At 44.7% G+C, this 20,489-nt stretch overlaps 5 protein-coding genes across 5 annotated transcripts; 2 read left to right on the forward strand and 3 right to left on the reverse strand.

The window, feature by feature from the left end:
• Positions 1 to 51: 51 nt before the first annotated feature.
• Positions 52 to 1,794, forward strand: F5J12DRAFT_415385 (major intrinsic protein superfamily membrane channel protein). Its single transcript, XM_051739316.1, has 9 exons — positions 52 to 354; positions 409 to 532; positions 588 to 621; positions 671 to 729; positions 781 to 975; positions 1,028 to 1,066; positions 1,120 to 1,330; positions 1,384 to 1,510; positions 1,567 to 1,794. The coding sequence occupies exons 1-9, from the start codon at positions 221 to 223 to the stop codon at positions 1,640 to 1,642; spliced, it is 999 nt and encodes a 332-aa protein (XP_051596191.1). The 5' UTR covers positions 52 to 220; the 3' UTR covers positions 1,643 to 1,794.
• A 949-nt stretch (positions 1,795 to 2,743) lies between these two features.
• On the reverse strand, positions 2,744 to 3,237 carry F5J12DRAFT_785804 (uncharacterized protein; the record flags this gene model as incomplete). Its single annotated transcript, XM_051743293.1, has 3 exons — positions 2,744 to 2,796; positions 2,887 to 3,163; positions 3,205 to 3,237. 3 exons carry the CDS (start codon positions 3,235 to 3,237, stop codon positions 2,744 to 2,746), a joined length of 363 nt encoding a protein of 120 aa, XP_051596192.1.
• Positions 3,238 to 4,689: 1,452 nt separating this feature from the next.
• On the forward strand, positions 4,690 to 5,070 carry F5J12DRAFT_785805 (uncharacterized protein; the record flags this gene model as incomplete). Its single annotated transcript, XM_051743294.1, has 1 exon — positions 4,690 to 5,070. The coding sequence occupies one exon, from the start codon at positions 4,690 to 4,692 to the stop codon at positions 5,068 to 5,070; it is 381 nt and encodes a 126-aa protein (XP_051596193.1).
• A 10,463-nt stretch (positions 5,071 to 15,533) lies between these two features.
• Positions 15,534 to 15,941, reverse strand: F5J12DRAFT_785806 (uncharacterized protein; the record flags this gene model as incomplete). Its single annotated transcript, XM_051743295.1, has 2 exons — positions 15,534 to 15,803; positions 15,861 to 15,941. The coding sequence occupies 2 exons, from the start codon at positions 15,939 to 15,941 to the stop codon at positions 15,534 to 15,536; spliced, it is 351 nt and encodes a 116-aa protein (XP_051596194.1).
• A 300-nt stretch (positions 15,942 to 16,241) lies between these two features.
• On the reverse strand, positions 16,242 to 17,289 carry F5J12DRAFT_785807 (uncharacterized protein; the record flags this gene model as incomplete). Its single annotated transcript, XM_051743296.1, has 3 exons — positions 16,242 to 16,374; positions 16,727 to 16,863; positions 16,951 to 17,289. 3 exons carry the CDS (start codon positions 17,287 to 17,289, stop codon positions 16,242 to 16,244), a joined length of 609 nt encoding a protein of 202 aa, XP_051596195.1.
• Between the last annotated feature and the right edge of the window lie 3,200 nt (positions 17,290 to 20,489).

Genomic DNA, 20,489 nt, shown 5'->3' on the forward strand with positions numbered 1-20,489 from the left:
GACTCTTCGACCAGCGGACTCAAGGTCATTCCGAATTCAAAATTGACGGCACACATACGTCCCAGCGTCTGTTTCATAAAGTTTCCACTGCCACAAGTTATTACCAGCTCCACCGTCAAGTTCCATGATTCCCGGCTCCACATAAAAAAGCCACAATCAAAGGTGTCGCTTCAGTCCTTCAACTGCAGAGCCCACTTCCGGTCCGGCGCTCCTTGTCAGCATGTCTCAGAAGCTCTCCCAGCGCCACTCCGAGACGACGAGCATTCGACCAATAAACGAGACGGCCGTCATTGGGGTGATTCCTGCAGGTTTGACCGACAGCCCTAAATACCCGAACGGATGGTCAAGGATCAGGTTTGCGCCGCCCCCATCATCTTCCTCTCATGTATGAGACCACTTTATTCTCAGGGAATATATACGGGAGCCCGCTGCAGAGTTCCTTGGTACTATGATCCTTATTATCTTTGGCTGCGGTGGTAATTGCCAAGTCGTCCTGTCGTCAAATACAGCAGTTTCTGCCACCGCTAAGGGGGTGAGTGAATTCCCTTCAGAACTCCCAGCATGCCCTGACAGAACTGATTTGTAAGGAGTACCTTTCTCTTAACTTCGGTTGGGCTGTCGGTAAGTGGGGAATTCGCGCCATGTTTTCAGCTGCACTAACTCTGCGTAGGTGTAGCTTTGGGTGTTTTGGTTTCTGGTGGAGTATCCGGGGGTCACCTTAACCCAGCGGTATGTTTTTATACACTCTGTTCATGTTGCCTTCAGTTGACCTCTGGCCAGGTAACCCTCGCCCTTGCCTCCCTCCGTGACTTCCCATGGAGAAAAGTTCCCTATTATATCCTTGCCCAACTGCTTGGTGCCCTTTGTGGCGGTGGAATCATCTACGCCAACTACTACCATGCTATTAATGCTTACGAGGGGGGGTCTGATGTTCGCACCATCTCGGGGACGGGCGACCTTTTCGCAACCTACGCGGTACGTACTGCTCCGAATTCCCCCAGAAACTAAACTGATGCAAGTGTAATAGGCTGACTACATGACTTCGGTGTCCTGCTTTTTCTCAGAGGTAGGGACAAATTGCCCGGATTTGGAATGGCTGCGCTGTAACATCGTTGGCAGTTTTTGGCATCTGCTATGCTTATAATCGCTATTTTGGCTGCCACGGACAAGAGGAATGGCCCAGTCTCTGTCTGGCTCGTCACACTCACAGTCTTTACTGCTATTCTTGGTATCGGTCTCGCGTTGGGTATGGAGACTGGCTTCGCCATCAACCCGGCGCGTGACTTTGGTCCTCGGCTCTTGACTGCTATGGTCGGTTATGGAAAAGATGGTTCGTGATTTGTGGAATGGTTCCTATCGGGGAGGCACTGACTTTGTCTGTAGTGTTCACATTCCGGAACCAGTACTGGCTCTGGTGCCCCATTCTCGCCCCCATTCTTGGTATGCAAGTTGGAGGGTTGGTCTATGACCTTCTTATCTACACCGGCTCGGAAAGTATCGTCAACAAGTCGTAAGTTTTGTAGTTGTATGTTAAGTGTCTGCAATTTGAATGGCGCTGTTTTTCAGGATCGTAGCACCACAGAGACACACGGGCACTCTCCCAGATCACAATAGAACGGCAAGCGGTGCGACCGCAGTTTGATGAACACTCGCTCTGGCATTTATGACTTGTCAGTTTCCATTTACGAGTTATCACTCTATTTCGATTTACCTTGTTATGGGATTGTTTTACCATTTGCTTTGGCTTGTAAGGTTCAAATACAGTATGACATACCAATGATTACTATCTCCAAGTGTCTAAGGATTGAATGATGATGGACAGTTGTCATGAGTGAGGATACCTTACTGACATTCACTGACTTTCCCATGATTCACAGTCACTGATCATGACCTGTGTTCATTGACTGGCAGAACACTGATAGATAGGCAGTGGTACACTTGTTGTCATGCCTTTCAAATCTTGGTACATTGTGGTGTGAAGCAACATGAGAAAATTGGTGACCATTTGGGTCAGACCATTGAATCCCACATCAGGAAAACAGCAGTTTTTCTAATTGTTCTAATCAGCCTTATATCAGAACAAAAGTTGTCAATAGGGTTTATACTATCCCTCACAGTGCAGCTGGCAGTCACAAAAATGTCATGTCAGTCACACAAGGGTCACTCATACTGAATCTTACTCTGCTTGGCATTCATTAGCAGTGTTAATAACTACATTCAATTGCTAGCTAGGTATTGGAGTAGTACTCATAGTGGTATGTACTAGTGGGCCCTGGCAAGTGAGCATCATTTACATTACTGAAGTTAGGCTGCCTGGCTAGGTTAGAAGATGCAATGTATGTGATGGATCAAATGTGTTACAGCATCAGCAAAACACAAAAATGTGTTAGTAACTCATAGCTGCCCATAGTATTTGCACAATTCCATATTAGTCTGAAGCAATGTCAAGCATCCTAGCAACTCATAGTGCCAGAGTAGACTACACCAGACTTGCCCAAAGTAGTGGCCAGCATCCAAGCAACTCATAGCACCTGAGTAAGCCACACCAGTGATACCAGCAATCCAAAGACCAATAGCTACCTAGCATACAAGGGAACAGACACACCTAGCTAATACAGCAACCTAGATTCCCACTGTAGTAGGGAACTTGGTAGATCTAACTTTGTTCCTATGCATGAAGGCAACAATACACAGACATAACATACAGCATTTTTCAATAAGTACAGGAAAGTAATGGATAGTACTAGTCTAGATGAATGGTGAGTATTTGACTACCAGCATGCTCAATAACTGTGCCTATCAAGATTCGGTATAAGTAAAATAGTGGCCCAAAAGAAAAGAGCAAGCATAGCATAGCATCAGACTCGAGAGATGGCTGCAGCTCACCAGCCAAAACGCTAACATCGAAAATAGGCTCCCCCAGTCTGCATTTTTTCATTGCTACACATAATGAGCCAACCTCCATATCTTTTTCATGGACTCTTGCCTTGCTGCTGCCTGCCTTGTACTTGTACAACTTGGCCATCAATTCGTATTTGTGGGCAATGCATGTGGCCAGAGCTTGTTCTGCACAAAAGACTTTGCATTGTGCACACACTATGTCAAGAAGGAGAAGTGCCTCATGATTCAGCTGACTCTTTGATTCATGCTGCAGATTGAAAACCTATCAATGAGTGGTTATTAGGAAGGAAAAAAAGAACTTACTGTGTGAGTGGATGACTCCAATATTCCATACATCTCAGCTAAGACACCAGTTGTCTCTGCTTTGACCTCAGCACTGCTAGAGGGACTTTTTCAGGAAGAGAACCCACCATCATGAGGCTTATGGGGCAGTCCTTTGCCACCCAGGCAATGCTCGATCCAGCATGAAGGTGTGTGTGATTGAGGTTATAAATGGACATGAGTGACTATGTTCACTGAATGGGATGTGATTGGGTAGTATATGAGAAATACACTCTGTAGTGATCTGAACAATGTCCTGATTTGCACTGAAGTGATAATCATGTAACATGGAATTGGCCTGCCTGACCATCTAGATGTTACCTTACCATATACCAGAGCTTATTACATGTTAATGTTGAAATGCATCAGTATTTTGAGTGGTGGCACCATTTTCAAATATGTGACCCTACTTGTCAACAACCCTCAGAAATGTCCAAAGACTCGAACAAAAACAGATATTGAACAATAGATGGTACCTACAAGCTGATTGGTTCTCTCCCCCTGCCCAAACATGGCTGCATGATTCATGTTATGGACAAGTTCACTGCTTCAGAACTTGAGGGCGCCATCATCTGTGAACTATGGATACAAGTTAGCTCTCCTCAGAGCCTTGGTTATGTTACAAATATTATCTTCAAGTCCTTCAGAGATACATTTACCTCCATAGCTCCCAGGTCCCTGATTGTCCCTCTGAAAACAATTCCCACATGTGTCCATAGCTATTCCACCTCCTTCAACCAGGGTGGCTTGTCAGAGGACAGCCTGGTCAGCCTATATGATGATGATAGAAAGTGCTGGAACTGGGAGCTTCATCCACCCCCAGGCTCTGATTCACCTCCCAAGCAACCCAGGCCACTTGCCTCAGAGCTGCCAGTAGAATCGGAAAAGCTCTGCTTTGAAAAGCAAGTTGCTCTGTTTCTCAATGCTATTGGAACCACTGCCAAATCCATGATGCCCAGTCTATCCAGCAAACCCCAGCATCAATGGATGGTGGACTAGAGCAGAACCAGCTTGTGAGGTTCTACAGGTTATTCCCAATAGCCTGACCTCATCCTTGTCGATAACACCCCAGTATCCCTCAACAAGATTATGTGCTTAAGTCCCAAAGTCATCACCAAGTACTCAAAGGAGTCTTTCAAGCCAGCATCCTGCCTTGGGAAGACGATGGACAGTAAGGCATATCTAACCCTTGTCAACCAGCCCTGGAGGCACTATGTCCTTGGATTATCAATTACTGATAGCGAACTTCTTTGACTTCACTTTTACAACCACTCTGGTGGTGCAATCTCACCCTCTATCAATATCCACACTGACACAGAAGTCTTCATATACATTGTATGTGCTGTTGCATTCAGCTCCCACTCAACTCTTGGCTTCAATTCAACCATAGAGATATCCCCCCATCCTGCACACAGCTGCAAATGCACAGCACTTGCGATACCTCTCTCCCCTTTCCCCTCTCCTGCAATGCCTTCTCCTCACTTGGAGTCAGGCATCTTCCCCAGTGCAAGCTCACTCCCAACTCCCACATCACCCAAACACATCCCAGAAATTGGGAGGATCCAAGTAAACAAGGCCTTCTATGGGGTGTTCAATGTATTACTCTCAAGCACAGGCTTTCTAGGAAGGGGTACTGTTTGTTACCTTGCACGCTACAATGGGGAATACTATGTCATCAAGGATTATTGGGTGGAGGAGTTGGAGCAGAGGACAGCCCTGCACAAAGTCAACATGATGAAGCTGGTCCAGGACATTGACAGAGTTCCCAAGTTGCAACACTACTGGGTCATTGAAATTGAGCCAGGCATTGTTGATAGAACTGAACGATATCATGATGAGAAGTGGTGATTGTGCATGAAGTCTTGGAGAACTCATGTGTGATTGGCTATGAAGCTGTGTGCAAGGCCAATGGTAATGTTCAAGACAAAAAAGGAACTTGTTTCATGTATCTGAGATATTTTATGAAGTACATATCCTCTTCCACTTGTAAAATCAATACTAATTGCTTTAACAGTCCAACAGCAGGCTCTCGAGAGGGGTGTCCTCCATCAAGATTGTAGCATCAACAATACAATGATTGAGGACTTTGCAAATGGGTTGCATGGCTTTCTCCTTGACTGGGAATTTGCTGTATGGGTCATGTTACAGGGGGAATATGACTTGGGTGGCACAGTAAGTACTATGCAAAACATTTTGGAACTCAAAGCTGATAGTACACAAAGGGGACAGTCCCCTTCCTTTCAGTGAATATCCTTTGCCAACTCAAGGAAGCCATCACTAAAAGTGGACAGACTAATGTCCCATTGATCCAGAAAAGTGCCTCTCTCACCCACATATTCATCAATCACCCTACTACTATACACCATACATTTGCAGATGATATTGAATCCCTGTTCTACATTTTCATCTGGATCCTCATCCATTATGATGGGCCACTTGGCCACAAGCATCAAGATATCAGCCATGAAAAGACACTTCTTGGCTTGTGGAGTGAAAAGGTGGCCAAAGATCTTGAAATCACCAGATGTGCCAAGTTCACATTCCTTAATGACCCATCTGAATTGAGGCTGGATTTTGAGGTCTTGCAATATTTTCAAGATCTAATCCCTCTGGCTAATGAGTGGCATTGAAAATGGGTTAGAGTTAGTAATTGCAGTGCAACTGGAGACATAGAAGGTTAAATTGGAGGTGATCAGTGCCATGAGTCCCTAACAAAAAAAAAGGAAAGACAATAAAAAGTTGCATGGAACAAAAGTATCCATGGTCAGGGATCAGTGGACATGACAATGGAGTACAGCAACATGTAGTGCACATCTGGGATGAGGTTAGAGGGAACAAATGAGGTCAGCACTAGGCAAACAAAAGCAGACAAAAACAGGGCAGTCAAATGCAGTGTCACAACTGTGCATTTATCTTAAGTCCCCACTAACTCTGCACCCTCCTCCACTGGTCATTCTCTTGCTCCACACCAACTCTGCCCACCCTCTGTCATTTACAAACCTTCTCTGCTCTGACTGTTGTTGGACTTGTACTGGTCTACCATTGGACCATGCAGGCCATTCCCTGAGGGGTCACATGACCTCCCCTTGGATTTTTCCTTGACAGCATGCAGTCAGGTACTCCACAGCCTGCACACTGCATGGTCCAGCACCTGGACTGTTTCCTCTTTTGGTTGTTCTATGTTACCCATCATATGTTCTCTGTCTTCCCTTCATTTGTTGTCTAGAAAGTTTTACTTGAAATTTTACAAGTCTCTGTATGTCAGTTCTGATTCCAATTAGTGTACCTCCATAGTAGTATAAAAGCATGTATCATACTCTGCTGTTCTTCAGTATGAATATCAACTTAGTTCCTACTCCCTCTCTCTCCACCTTCTGTCTGTTGGAGTTACCTCTGACTGTCTGTCTGTTCTCTACCTCTGAAATATGAGGGCTGAGATTGTGCAAGGGGGTAGCACATGAGCTAAACCTGACACCCTCACTCTGCTCCACCTCTGTCTTGGCAGACTTCATTCTTGCCAATCCTCTGCTAGTCAGAGTTCCTTCCTTCTGTGTTGGACTTGCTTCCATACCTCTCCCCAGACCTTGTCTAGCATCAGAATTGGTCAGAGTAGGCCCAAACTTGACATGCAGGCACATTGCCATATGGGAAAAAAGTCAATATCACAGACATGCTTGCATACATGCATGCAGAGGTATGGGCCTATTGCCAATAATTGCCCAAGTAAGGTGAACAGAATGGGTCTGGAGGTAATCACTCAAAAGTAAAGACCTGATCAGTCTCCAGCACAGCCAGGCAAATGCACCTCCATTGTCATTACAGGCATCTACTTTTAATTGTAGTTATGGTAGTAATTTAGTTGTGCCACTTCATTATGTAAATTCAATTTCAAGTTGAGCTTTTTGTTCACCTTGTTAAAATCAGATCAGGCATTCTTCTCACAATTAAACCTCACAAGCAACTGAAATAATAGGCAATGTTGTAATGGTCATAGTCAGGAGGAAACACACCTCTATTAGCCATGGTAGGCACTGTCATGTGGGCACAATAATAATAAAATTGTCACATTAGCAATGCTCAGGTTATGCCTTTACAGCATTATGCAAATTAGTTGTTAGACAATAACAGATATGATGTATTTACATTGTTAACAACTTTGCCTTACCAATGAACAATTTACTTGATGATATTCAGCTCTATTCTCAAGTTGCCAATGAAGTACACACTTGGGTGCTGCTTGTGAGGGCACCAGGATGCAATCCTCTGTCTAGCAGTGTTGAACTCTGGAACACTGTTGGCAAGTGGAGGTAGGAATTCAGTAGTGTTATTTCAAATCCAATGCATATTAGCCAACAGGTTTTGATGGACTGTGTTAAGTCCAGTTTGTCACTGGTCCAAAGCTGGTCTGGAGTCCAGTCAGGGGTCAGGGGGGAGATGAGATACTAGAGGATTGGACTATTGGACTTAGCAACTGAAGGTGCAGCACTATTCCCTGGAATGGGCCATAGTCTGGTTGAGAGGCAGAAGACAGAGGAGACCAGGTTAACATGAGACTAGGTTGATTTCAGACTGAGGCTAAAACAGATTATCCTACAGCTTAAATACTAAAGGTAAAGTAAGTGTAATGTAGCACCAGAGACCAGTTTGTGCTGGTATAGTGATGGTTGGTAAACTGATTGGTAAGTAATGTTACAAAGAATATTATCAAGCAAAACTATGAACAAAGGATTTACCAGGAGGAGCCAAGCCCATGAGGCTCCAATGAGGACAATGCTGAGAATGAAAATTTTGTGTCTGACCTTGAAAACCAGTGGACTTAAGACTGGTCCATCTCAGGTTTGGTTCCCCACTTCAACATGTCTATTTGCCAGTCCAGAATGCCATGTGATCAAGACCTGTTGCTCAACCTGACCTAGGAGATGAGTGAGGAGCTGCAAGTGGGCATCAATGACAATAACCAGGCAATCCAGGGTAAGTTGGCCCAGTGCAAGAGGTGCAAGGCAAAAGCACAAGAAGATGCCTGGTTGGAGGCAGAGAAACAAGAGCAGGCCCAGCTTGAGGAAGAAAAGGCACATGCAGAGGCTGAGGCACAGATGGTAGAGGCCACATGCAGGGCTAAAGAGGCCAGAAAGGCAGAGGAGAGATGGCAGGCAGAGGCCCTGGTAGGTGGGTTGACCAGGGCTGGGTCAAACATTGAGGTGATGAAGCCTTGCTAAGTTGTCTATTTGGTTTCAACAGGTTTGTTAATGTGCTCTCTTGCAGGTGTCTTCATTGCAACCTGACCAACATGGTCTGTGTGTGTTCCACCAACAGCAAGAAGTGGCAGCTGGCCTGTAACTAGTGCAATGAGTTGAAGGAGCATTGCCAGTGGCTGGTCAAAGGTGAGACCAGTCAGGGGGCCAGCCTGACTGTTGACAAGGGCAAGAGGAAGGCTGACATGATGTCCCCACACACTGGTGAGAAGAAAAAGAGGTCATGGAAACTGTTGACCAAGGTGATTGGGGGTGCTGGGGACAATGAGGTTGAAGTGCTTGTGGGGCCATCAAAGAAGGCTGGTGCAAGTAAGGTGACTGGTGAAGAGACAAGGGCCAGTCCTGTCACCAGTGATCAGATGGAGTGCCTGATCAAGGCAGTGGAGCACATGGCTGACAATGTGGCCAGCCTAGCAATGGCCCAAGAAGAGGTTTTAAGGAATTTTTACCAGTTTTCCCAGTCCTATGAAACCTATGCTGAAGAGCACTCTGAGTTCTTGGTGCCAGATGTGCCTTCAGACCAGGACACCACAGACAAGGAGGACAGGGACATTGAGGGGCTTGATGAAGAGCTGGCAGGGCTGAGGGAGGAAGAGGAAAGCCAGTCCCAGTCTGAGTCAGGTGATCAGACCAGTGCTGGTTCTGCTGGGTCCCAAGTCTGATGTTGCACACATAGAATAGTGTTGTTTTTTCTGTACACTTGTGAATGCCCTGCAATTTGACTGATGGTGGCTGTCTATGGCTTCAAACATCTGATCTCTGTCACAATGTTGTGAAGCCCACTGACATCCTCAAGTGCTTGGGGGTCATCAATGTCATGTGGTTACTGGGTGGGTATGTATGCAGCACATATCCTGCCTTTCTGGATGGCTACTCATTCATGTTCAACAATGACATGTGAGTACCCAATACTGACATTGCTGTGCATCCACTCATTATCTGAAGGGATCTTCTCTCTGATCAGCATTTCATTGAAAGTGAGGAAACTTAGAAGATGGCCACCAAAAGCTCTGAGGAATAATAGCACATTGTCAAAGATTTGTTTGCATATAATGGGGGGATGGAGTTGAGGTGAGGACAGCAGACAGGGTGTGTTTAGAGTGTGGGTGGCGATGCTGATGTGGTGGGAAAGGGGTGTGACCTCTGACAGCACTGCAATGGAAATGTTAGACTGGTACAAATATTGATTGCTAGCTGTAAATTATGGGATTCAATGACATGCCTGTAAACAAGGTTCCTGCTGTCCCTGATGGCCCTATCCTCTAGTGACTGTAGTCACTTCGTTTTCAACACTATAAACCTCACATGTGACTAAGCTGCCCCTGAGTGCATGCTTCACCATATTGTGGCTATGCTACAACATTAATCATGTCACCACACATTCACTCCTCCATGTATTGGTCTGTACTTTGGTGGGTGGGCTGGCCTATAGAGTATCTACACCATGCCCGAAAGTCAACCAATCAACCCTTCTAGTTGATGAGTGATAACAGAAATGAAAAATGCCAGAAACCATCACACCATGTCTCCCTCACTGGGTGGATGTCAAATTTAATACATTGGCTGCATTCCCCATGTCTACCTCCACCTATGTACAGGGTTTCAGGGTGGTCCATTAAGAATTGAGTGAACAGGAAGCCAATTACACATCCCAGATGTGTGGGAAAACCCCAAACAGCACAAATAAAATAGTGGAGATTTCCAAAACATATTGAAAACATTTCATTGCTCACTTTGCAGTGGGGCTATGACTACTAAAATTCAGGTGTGGCATGGGGGCCCCAATATATTGGCACCATGTGCCTAGCAGCAGCAGCCCCTCAAAGTGGCAGAAATGCAAATGGGCAGATCTGGCCAACAACTCTACTAGTGATTTATAGCTTTGTTATGATCATTACAAAGTGTAGCATTGGGCCATTTCACATTTCTGTGGCTTTGAGTGGATGTATCCCTTATGGATGGCATCCAGGAATTCTGGTGCATCTCTGTAGCTTATTGGTGAGGTTCATGAGGCCTCAGCAGATTCAAATATCAATGGATCCTCCTCTGCAATTGTGAGAGGGGTTTCCTCATCATTCCTTTCTGTATCCAAGGCCATCTCCTGAGCCTCCAGGATGCGGTTCTCCCATTTTTCCTTTAGCCAGTTACTCTTACAAAGAGTTCCTCCCTGATCTTCCATTGCTGATAGTCTCAGCTCTTGCCATCTGTCCTGAGGGAGGTCATCTCCCTCTTCATCTCATGTTGGCATTTGCCCACTCAATGCTCTCATCGGAGATGTCTCCTCCTTCCTTGTAGTAATGGGATAGGCAATCTGCCACTTGGTTCTCAGAACCTTTGGCATATACTATGTTTGCATCAAAGCATGTCATATAATCTATCCACCAGACCTGTCAGCTCAACAGTTTTCATTGGGTCTTGAGGTATCCCAGTGCCTCATGGTCTGTCACTATTGTGAACTTAAACCCAAGGAGTTTATCCTCCCATTTTAGTAAAGCTTTGATTATCATGAGGGTCTCTTGCTCAAAGGTCCTATAGTTTTGTTGAGCATCACTCAGCTTTTTTGACATGAAGCCTGCTGGTTGGCAGGTCTTCCATTTGGGTCCTTTCCTGTACAGTGCACCTACTCCATAGAGTGATGCATTGCAGATGAGCCATATTGGCTCTTCCCTCCTTGGGTCTATTGGCCACAATACTGGGTACTTGCAGGTCAGGTCCTTAATCATCTGGAAGCATCAGTTGGGGATTTCCCTCCACAGGAATGGATGTCCATTTCTTTGTATCCCAGTTAATGGCATCATGTACACTGATATATCTGGCATAAATTGTGCCAGGTATTCTACAAGACCAACAAACCATTGAACCTCATTGAGTGACTTAGGTACTCTCCAGTTCCTAATTTGAGACATCTTGTCTCTATCTGCATGCACTCCCTTGGTGTCTATTATGTGCTCAGGGCAGTTGAGTTTCTCAGCATATAATTTGCACTTCTCTCTTTCAAGGAAGAAGTCAGCCTGACATAGTGTTTCAAACACTATCTGGAGGTGCTGCTCATGCTCCTCCAGTGTATTGCTGTAGGTGGATATATTGTCAAGGTAGGTGTATACAAAATGTCCTATGTGATCTCTGAAGATCACAGTCATAAAGTGTTGAAATGTCACAGGGGCATGGGCTTATAAAGGTGCCATAAATCATTGAGAAGGCTGTCTTCCAGATGTCTTCAGGCTCAACATGTACCTGTTCATATGCATTTGACAAGTTGATCTTCGAGCAATGCTTTGCTCTCATATTGTCCATCCTGATCTGGTCCTGATCAGCAAAGGGAGTTACATCCCTTATCATGTTTTCATTTCTTTTACAACAGTCAATGACTGTTCATAGTTTGCCATTCTTCTTTGGTATATACAGCATAGGTGCAGCTTGTGGGATGCTTTTCAGCACCCACCACTCTGCATCTGTGTACTGATGGATTTTATCCAACAACTGTTGCTTCAACACATCAGCACAACAAGGCAAATGGTATGAGTACTGCTTGTCCTTGTCAATCAGGGGAATCCTGTGGTTTACCTCCCATAATGGAGGTAATTTTGGTTTGACACCTTTGAACCTTCATCTAAACTTTTTGAACCATTGCTCCCTTAGGTGAGGTATCTCTTTATCCTCCAACACTCTTTTTTGTATTGGTTTTATTACTGCAAGTATGGCCTCACTTTTTGACTCTAACTGCCCTCCCCCAGCAAGCCCTCATGAGGCTGTGACAGCCTTGCAAGTCATTTGCTTGAGGAGGTGGTGGCATTAGGGGGGCATGGGTGCCCCTCTCTGGCGACCTCAGGCTCCATGAGCATGAGGACCTTCTTGCCTGTGATTGTCATCAACTTTTCAGCGAAGTTGAGCACTGCTTTATGCTGCCTAAGGAACAAGATTCCTAGAATACAGTCATAGCAATTGATATTAGCCACATTGAAATAACAGTCAGTCTGGTGGTGGCCATCTTTATCATGGAGAGTCCTCCATGTGTAATTTTTGATCAGCTACCTATGCAGCCCAATTGCAGCATACAAGTGGAAACACTTTCATCTTCATGACCTTGGTGAAAGCTGGGCTCACAAAGTTTCCAGTGATTCCAGTGTCAATCATCATGTAGGCATTACAGTCATTTATGATGGTATCTACCATTACACACATGCACAATTCTGGTGTGATTCATGGGCAGGTTCCTGCTTCCTGCTTAGTATGCATTGCATACCAAGAGGTGCATGTCAGTGGCTTTGCTATTGGTTTCAAATCCATTGCAGCCATATGTGGGTTATTGTGGATGTGGTGTCCTTTGATGATTATATCTCTGTGTGGTGTTTCCACCACCATATTGTCAGGTTATATCCTGACTTTGTTATTATTTGAGTTAGGACAACTTATGCAACATTCAGTTGTATGGAGCTGATCATACAGCTCCCCAGGAATATCATTCCTGTTCTGTGCAGCTGTGCACAAGCATTGGATATCACACAATGCTTGTACCCATTGTGCTTTGAGGGACCTGATGCGACTAGCCATCACACATATTGCACACTGAATGCAATCAATGTTCAGGCCATGCCCCTCCATTTGGGCATGGTCACAGTCTTCCCAGCCCCTATTGTACTTGCAGAATGCAAGTTGCATAGGGAACTGCAGTGTGATGGTGAGTGAGGTATTCTCCTCAGCTGCAGCCTTGTCAATGTGTTCCCTGCATTGTTGGCATTTGGGACAATGCTTGGAGTGAGTTGCTCTGTAAGCTGGTGACCAAGTCCAGGTTCCACCTGTGACTTCAGGTTGTTCTGCTTGATGGGGGTCTAGATCCATCTTGTCCTCACTTATCCTAAGTGATGCACTTCTTACTGTATTGTCCTCTTCTCAGGAGGTAGGCAAGTACTCGATCATCTCATCTCTATTTATCCACTCCATTCCCCATGGTGTTTTGATTACCACTGTGTCCAGATATATTCAGACATTAGGGGTTGTGATGCTCTGCAGCTGTAGATCGATCATAGCATTCCCCAAGGGTTCATCCAATGTTAATTGGGGTTGAGCCACACAATGCATGTCTTCACATGCTATTGATATCTCTTGAAGGGCATCCCTTCAATGTCCTTCCATACACTGGAGGTGATACACTAGTAGGTGAAGGGCCACCCTAGTGCACCAGGCACTAAGATTTGGTGTCTCCATTGGAGCACACCTTCCATCCTCCCTGCCCCTTTCATATTCCCATCAAGCATGATTCTTGTTACAGTGACTTCCAAAATTGATTCAATGTTTCCACATTTTGGGTTGCTTGTTGAATTTATCAAGAACAAAGACAAATAAGACCAAAGTGTAAGTTGATGACATAAGCCATTTGCACAGGACTATCCATCAAAAAAAGAATTATGTAATTTGAATTAGTATCCATAAAGGTATATTCAATTTAAATTGCCATGTCATTGAATCAATTTTGGAAGTGTGTATCAGAGATATAGAAACAGATAATTTTAATACTTTGTATGACCTCCCCTGGCTTTTATCACTGCTTGGACCCTTCTAGGCATACTTTCAATTAAATTCTGACACACCCCTGGGTCTATATTATTCCACACCACTGCCACTCTCTCCCAAACCTCCCAAACTCCCTTTGGCTGTGTTGAATACTTGTTGAGCTCCTGTTTGATGTGATTCCAGAGGTGTTCAATGGGGTTCATATCTGGAGACTGTGGAGGCCAGTCTAGGGCATTGATATTGTTGTCCTCCAACCACTTCTTGGCCTTTTTGGAGGTATGTTTTGGGTCATTGTCCTGTTGAAAGATAACATCCTTCAAAGGAATTCCAGAATCTCCCAAGCTAGGAAGCAACTGGCTCTCCAAAATGTCCACATATTGGTTGGCATCCATCCTCCCCTCAATCTCTGCAAGGTGGCCAACACCTTCCCAGCCCATACATCCCCATACCATAATGTTTCCTCCTCCATGCTTGACTGTTCCCTGTATCTCTCTCTCAATAAGCATCCTGTTTCCACACCCAAACCTTCCCATCTGACCCAATCCTATTGATTTTGGTCTCATCTGACCAGATAACCCTTCTCCAGTCCTCCACAGTCCATTCTTTGTATTTCAGAGCAAAGGCTAATCACTTCTTCCTGTGAGTTATGGAAAGGAGTGGTTTTTTCTTCTTTGTTACAGCCTTGAATGAATGGTTTCTGAGGACCCTTCTGACTGTTTGTGAGGAGACTGGATTGGAGATTATGGAATTGATGTTCTTTGTAACCTCAACAGCATTGGTGGCCTTGCCTGTGGTGATTTGTGTAATAATAGCATGCTGAGAGGTGGATGAAAGCTTAGCAGGACATCAAGAAGAAGGTGCTTGTTGATCAGGAAGAAGGTTCTTGAGCACCCTGGAGACTGTAGGCTGGCTGATACCCAGCCTGGAGGCAATAGTGCAAGTAGAATGACCATTATAGGCCAGAGAAATGATGTTTGCCTTCTGAGCAGAGGAGATGGGGTGCATAGTATAGTTAGGAAGCATTGACAACATAGACAGTGGTTAGATAGCTTGGACTGAAATGGTTGCTAAGGTACAATAACCATAGCAACCATCTTTGATGATTTTTGAAACTGTTTTATGTGATATTGGTTGGATTCTGATGGATCCAATACATAGTTACAAAATTGATTCAATGACATGGCAATTTAAATCAAGTATATTGCCATTGATACTAATTCAAATTACATAATCTTTTTTTTGATGGATGGCCCTGTGCAAATGGTTTATGTCATTAACTTACACTTTGGTCTTATTTGTCTTTGTTCCTGATCAATTCAACAAACAACCCAAAATGTGCAAACATTGAATCAATTTTGGAAGTCACTGTATTTGCAAGAACCCTGACTAGAGATGGATTACTGTTTAGTAGCCCCTCAGCTATGTGATCCACATGGTGGCTACACTTGTCACATGCAAACTCATGTACAGCTCCATATAGGTCCAACCAATCCCATCACTCAGTATCTTGTACATGTCAGGGATAGATCCAGTCATTCCATGCTCAGTTCATGGAACATTATTACCAGGACTGTCTTCTTGTATCAGAGGATCATCCTCTTGCATTGGGGCATCACCCTCAGAGGGCATCTGCCCTTCCAGAACTTCTGCATGTATTGATGCACAATAGACCACTTCTTCCTCAAGAGGTTCATCTTCAGGGTCCATTGCACCAAAATATGCCACTGGCTCATCTTCCTCATCTACCTCTGAGTATGTCTCAAAGGTATTGATAAGTTTGTTGGGTCCTGCTGACTCTGTATTTTCAGGGGCAACCATCTGTATTTCCCACACACCTGTACTACCTCATTGTCATCAAGGGTTGTTCGGTATTACCTCTACTTTGTCATCTATGCATGCATGTTCATGCTCTGTGTCCTCTTGGATGTTGACTGCATATAGCCATGGCTTAGCCATAGCTTTGCTCTTATCCTTGTGAGGAAGAGGACAACTTGGCATCATGTGGCCTTCTCTGTTGCAATTGTAGCCAGTGATACCTGTTAGGAATTTCTGGGGTTGCTTCCCCTCATCATATGAGCAATTCTGCTCTTTCTGATGAGATTGATGGTCCAAGCCATCCCTCTTTATGAATTTATTCCCTTTTGAGGGGGGATTTGTCTTTTGTCAATAAAGGGTGTCCCCTTTCTTTATGTACTTAAAGTTCTCATTTGTTGAAGGGTTATGATTGCCCTTCTTCCCATGTGAGTATGAACCACTTCATCCTTGGAAGGATTTCCCTCCAGAGCTGATGTGGCTCAATCTCATATGCATATTTATGGCTTTTTGTGCTGTTTCCATGTGGCACACTTCTTTGAGGATCTCCTCAATTGTCAAGTGCTCAGTGGAAATCCTGTAAGCATCAAATATGCTTTTGATTATTGTATGTGGTAATCCATGCAAGAACTTTGTTCAGAATGAATAATCATCTGGAGGTTGCACCATTCAGTGTGCATGATGTTTTAGGTTGTTGTAGAATGCAAGAGTCCCTTTCTCATGTTCATATCTAGTGCAGATGCTTTGTGGATAAATCATTTGAAGAGTCCACAGATCAGGTCCTTGAAGGACCAGTCCCTAATTGGCCTATTAGGGGATTCAACCTCCTGGTCATACCATTGGGAGGCCAACCCCTCCAAGTATGTGTAGGTGTACAGTACCCTGTCTGCATTGCAGTCTGGGCCTGTCACTTGAACATATGGAAGTACTTGAGCAGCTGTCCTAGCCAGTTGTCAAACTCCTTGAGGTTGTCCTGGCCTTTATATTTTCCTGGCTTTGGGACACCCATGGCTTTAACCTCAGGTCCCAATTGTCCTGTGGGATGGCCCACTTGCTCCCAGATATGCTGAGCATACCTGTTTTAGCATGAAGTTGATATATCTTGTATTTCCCAGGGTGAATCCCTTTAAGTAATTAGGTCAGTTTCCCTGACCTCTTGTGGGGCCTCCCCTGTGGCCTCCATGACCATAAAGATTGTCATCTTCATCATCAGAGGGGAGATCTCCTCCAGGGAAACCACCTCCTGGTGGGCCTCCCCCATGATTCCTTCCTTCAGGGGGGCTGTCTCTTGGCAGTTCATTCCCTCTTCCCAGATAGGGATGTCCATGGCTTTCACTCCTTCATGGGGGATTCCAATCCTCCCCATCACTATCTCCACCATCATCAGGGGGTCCTCCATCTTCTGGAGGTCCACCTCTGACTGCATTCCTTGCCACAATAGCATGGTCTCATGCCATCTGATGGAGGATAGCTGTTCCTCTTCTAGTTCCATACATATGGTGAATGATGTCTGAGTTTTTCCCAGACAGATATGCCAGTTGATTTGGCATGCTAGGAGCAAGACCACTCCTGTTGCTTCTACTTCTGACTGGGGCACTAAAGCTTCGCCCTGTTGGTAGCCTTCCTGGGGTTAAATACCCCTGTGTTGAACAATGTTCTTGTTCATTTTTATAAATTTCTCTTGAGGCAGGTCTATCCTGCAGAGCAGGAGGAGTTACCTCTTCCCTCTTTGTTGCTGTCCTAGTGTCTGGGCTGCTAGCCCTACTAGTTTTCTCCTCAAGGTTCTCAATTGCAAGGGCTCATCTGATATGCTCTATCATATTGGTGTGATGCTCACCTGGGTCTATCCCATGGTTATGGAAGCTTTCAGGTCCATACCCATAGTCCCTCCATTGCTGCTGGATATTTTCCAGAAATTCATTCATAGCTGCTAAGGCTACCCTGAGGATCAAGGGGAATGTCCTTGTTGAGTTCTCTCATTGAGGGCATCTTGCCTTCAATGTACACTCAACTTAACAGATTCTCAATATCCTGAGGATTGTTTGGGTTATGCATCACCCATGAGTTCTCTAATTCAGATAGTTGAGGAGTCAATGGACTTGTGACTTTGATGAATACCTCTGCCAGACTCACTTCCCTTGTACCTCTCTCAGTACTTTCTTCCATTGTTACTGACACTTGGAACTCTCTGGGTATGGGTGCTTTGTTTTCAGGCCACATAGCACCCACTTCTTGATTAGCACCCTGCACTGTGATCCTTGAGGTTGGATCCTCTTTCTGTTTCTTTTTCTTATCCTTTCAGACCTCAGGAGGTCCTTTTTCTTTCTGATGATTATTTTGGTCTGGAGGGGGGTCACCCCCTCCAATGGGCAGTTTAGTTGCTGTTGCTTGTGCATAAGAGCAGGTTGTGTGCATCTTTGCAAATACTTGTTAATGCACTTCAAAAAATTGTAAGGTTATACTTGGGTTGTCTCAAGCTCACATTGTCACACACCAAAGGTGTTGTGGACATGGTTACAGCTGACTCTGCCTAACTCATTGACAAGTTGCATGCAATGTCCATGCCATGCAGATGAAGACTAAAGGCCTCATGCATAGAAAGACTGCTGGATGTTAACAGTCATCATTCACACAAGAATGAGTCATCAGTGCTAAAGAGAAAAGAGGAAGCAAGTTAAGCACATGTTAAAGGTTTTTAGCACCCATGTATGGCATTCCAGTTTTCATCATATCTCCACCATTTCCAAAGATATTGACTCTGTTCTCACACTCACTTAAAGTGCTCAGCCACACAGTTCTGCCTTCCAAATTTGGCAAGGTTCCTCACACCCTATGCATTTCTACAGCACTCCATCCATCAGACACTCATTTTGCTAAGTCCATCATCATGGCTGCCTCTTCATTGATCATCTCACTTGTCTCATTTGCCAGAGACAGTGGCTACATATATCAGCCAGGCATTCCCACCAGCTTCCATCCTGAAGCCTCCTGGTTCATCCCATTGTTGTCAGCCCTGTCTCATCCCATGCAGCTTGGTCAGTGTGTTCTCCTTGTCAGTATGACTTCCAGAAGGACATTCTGTGGTCACCTCAGGTCTGTCACTCAGTTAGAAAGGTCTTATGTGGTTGTTTTGGTCTCCCTATTTGATGAAGCATATGGATTGTTCCTCCCTGCTCCCTGCACCATCTTTATTCCAATCTCATCCATCATTCTTCCTGCATTGCAACAGCTCCAGCATAGTCTACTGTTCTCCCACCTACCTGATCACATTCATGATGAGTATGACATGCATCTTGCCTTCTTACTGCAAGATCCAGCAGAAGACATCCCCCCTTCTCCTCCTCCATCAAAGCCCTGTCCATGAAGCTTTTGTTAACTCCACTGAGAGGATGAAAGAGTGGGAGACATGATTGCTTATGCTCCCATTGCCCTACAGACCCCCAACACCCTAGCCCCTTTGATGCCTGACTCATGCCCTTCAATTCTGGAATTAATACTTCCCTATCTGGAAACACCATCCATCTGTCATGCCATCTTTGGATCTAGAGATGTCTCCACCAAGATCTGACTTGCATCACCACCCCCTAATGTGATATCAGTGCACTTACTCAGTTTCTGACTTTATTTGACTCATTCTGTGATATTTTGACTGTCCTTGACTTGTTTATTGCCAATACTTACCAATCTTCTTTGCTTGCTTACTTTTCATTTCTTGCTTACTCATCATGATTACTCAGTCCTTACTCATTACTTACTAAGTGTTTGTGCCTTGTTTGTCACAAGCTGTACTCCCCCCACAGTATATAAACCCCTGTGTACTTAGCTACAACCCACAAGCAGTACAAAAGCAATCCACAAGCAATCAAGAAGCAGTCCAGAAGTCAGTTCAGTGCATATCTCATCACTGACAGTTGAGGCTCATTTGGAAGAGATTAACCATCCCCATTCATCATCCTAGGTAGTTGAGGCTCCAATAAGGGTCTATCTACCTTCATTCATTATCTGAAGTATCATCTGTGCTTTGTCAGCACACCTGCTTAGTCATCCATCCACTCCTGTGTAACTTGACATCAACTTGTGCTAGGAGTCCTTTTGGCTGAACACCCTTGCTCCATTCAGCATCCCCTTCTCAATCAGCATTCATTCATCTTCTCCTGTGTAACTTGTCATTGACTTGTGCCAGGAGCACTCCACTTGAAGACCCCCCCCCCACATTTTAGATTTTTTTCTGCACTCCAGGTTCTGCAGAGGCAAAACCACCACTCACCCATTATTTGTCTTTGGTGTTGGTTTTGGTTGGTTTATACCACCTTTCCACACTTTGACTCACAATGTGCACAAAGTGCACCATATGGTATTCACACAGTAAGACATAGAGACAAAAAAGATATCTATCTAAAGTTTTCAAGATGACACTTATATACAAGGAGGCATGTGATACCTCTGTATCACATGCCCATACTAAGTAGATCCTATTTTTGGGGAATAACCCCTAACACACATGTAGATGATTTCATTGTTGGTGAGTGTGCCATTTGGATATGCCCCTTTGATGTCTATCTGATGGAGTTCTAGATTGGAGTGAGCAGTGTAGAGAGCTGTATACTCCCTGAGGCTGGAACAGGAATCTGTCACTAAATTCCACAGGCCTCTGACAAACCCCTATCACTCTAGGCCTTCAGATGCTTTCAG

Source organism: Pisolithus orientalis, assembly GCF_024613125.1.
Source record: "Pisolithus orientalis strain OTSU chromosome Unknown F5J12scaffold_42, whole genome shotgun sequence".
Classification (NCBI taxonomy): Eukaryota; Fungi; Basidiomycota; class Agaricomycetes; order Boletales; family Pisolithaceae; genus Pisolithus; species Pisolithus orientalis.

Coding starts and splice junctions, on each gene's coding strand:
- F5J12DRAFT_415385 (XM_051739316.1), top strand. CDS start 221: ATGTCTCAGAAGCTCTCCCAGCGCCACTCCGAGACGACGAGCATTCGA. Junction 533..587: donor TTTCTGCCACCGCTAAGGGG/GTGAGTGAATTC, acceptor CTGATTTGTAAG/GAGTACCTTTCTCTTAACTT. Junction 622..670: donor TAACTTCGGTTGGGCTGTCG/GTAAGTGGGGAA, acceptor AACTCTGCGTAG/GTGTAGCTTTGGGTGTTTTG.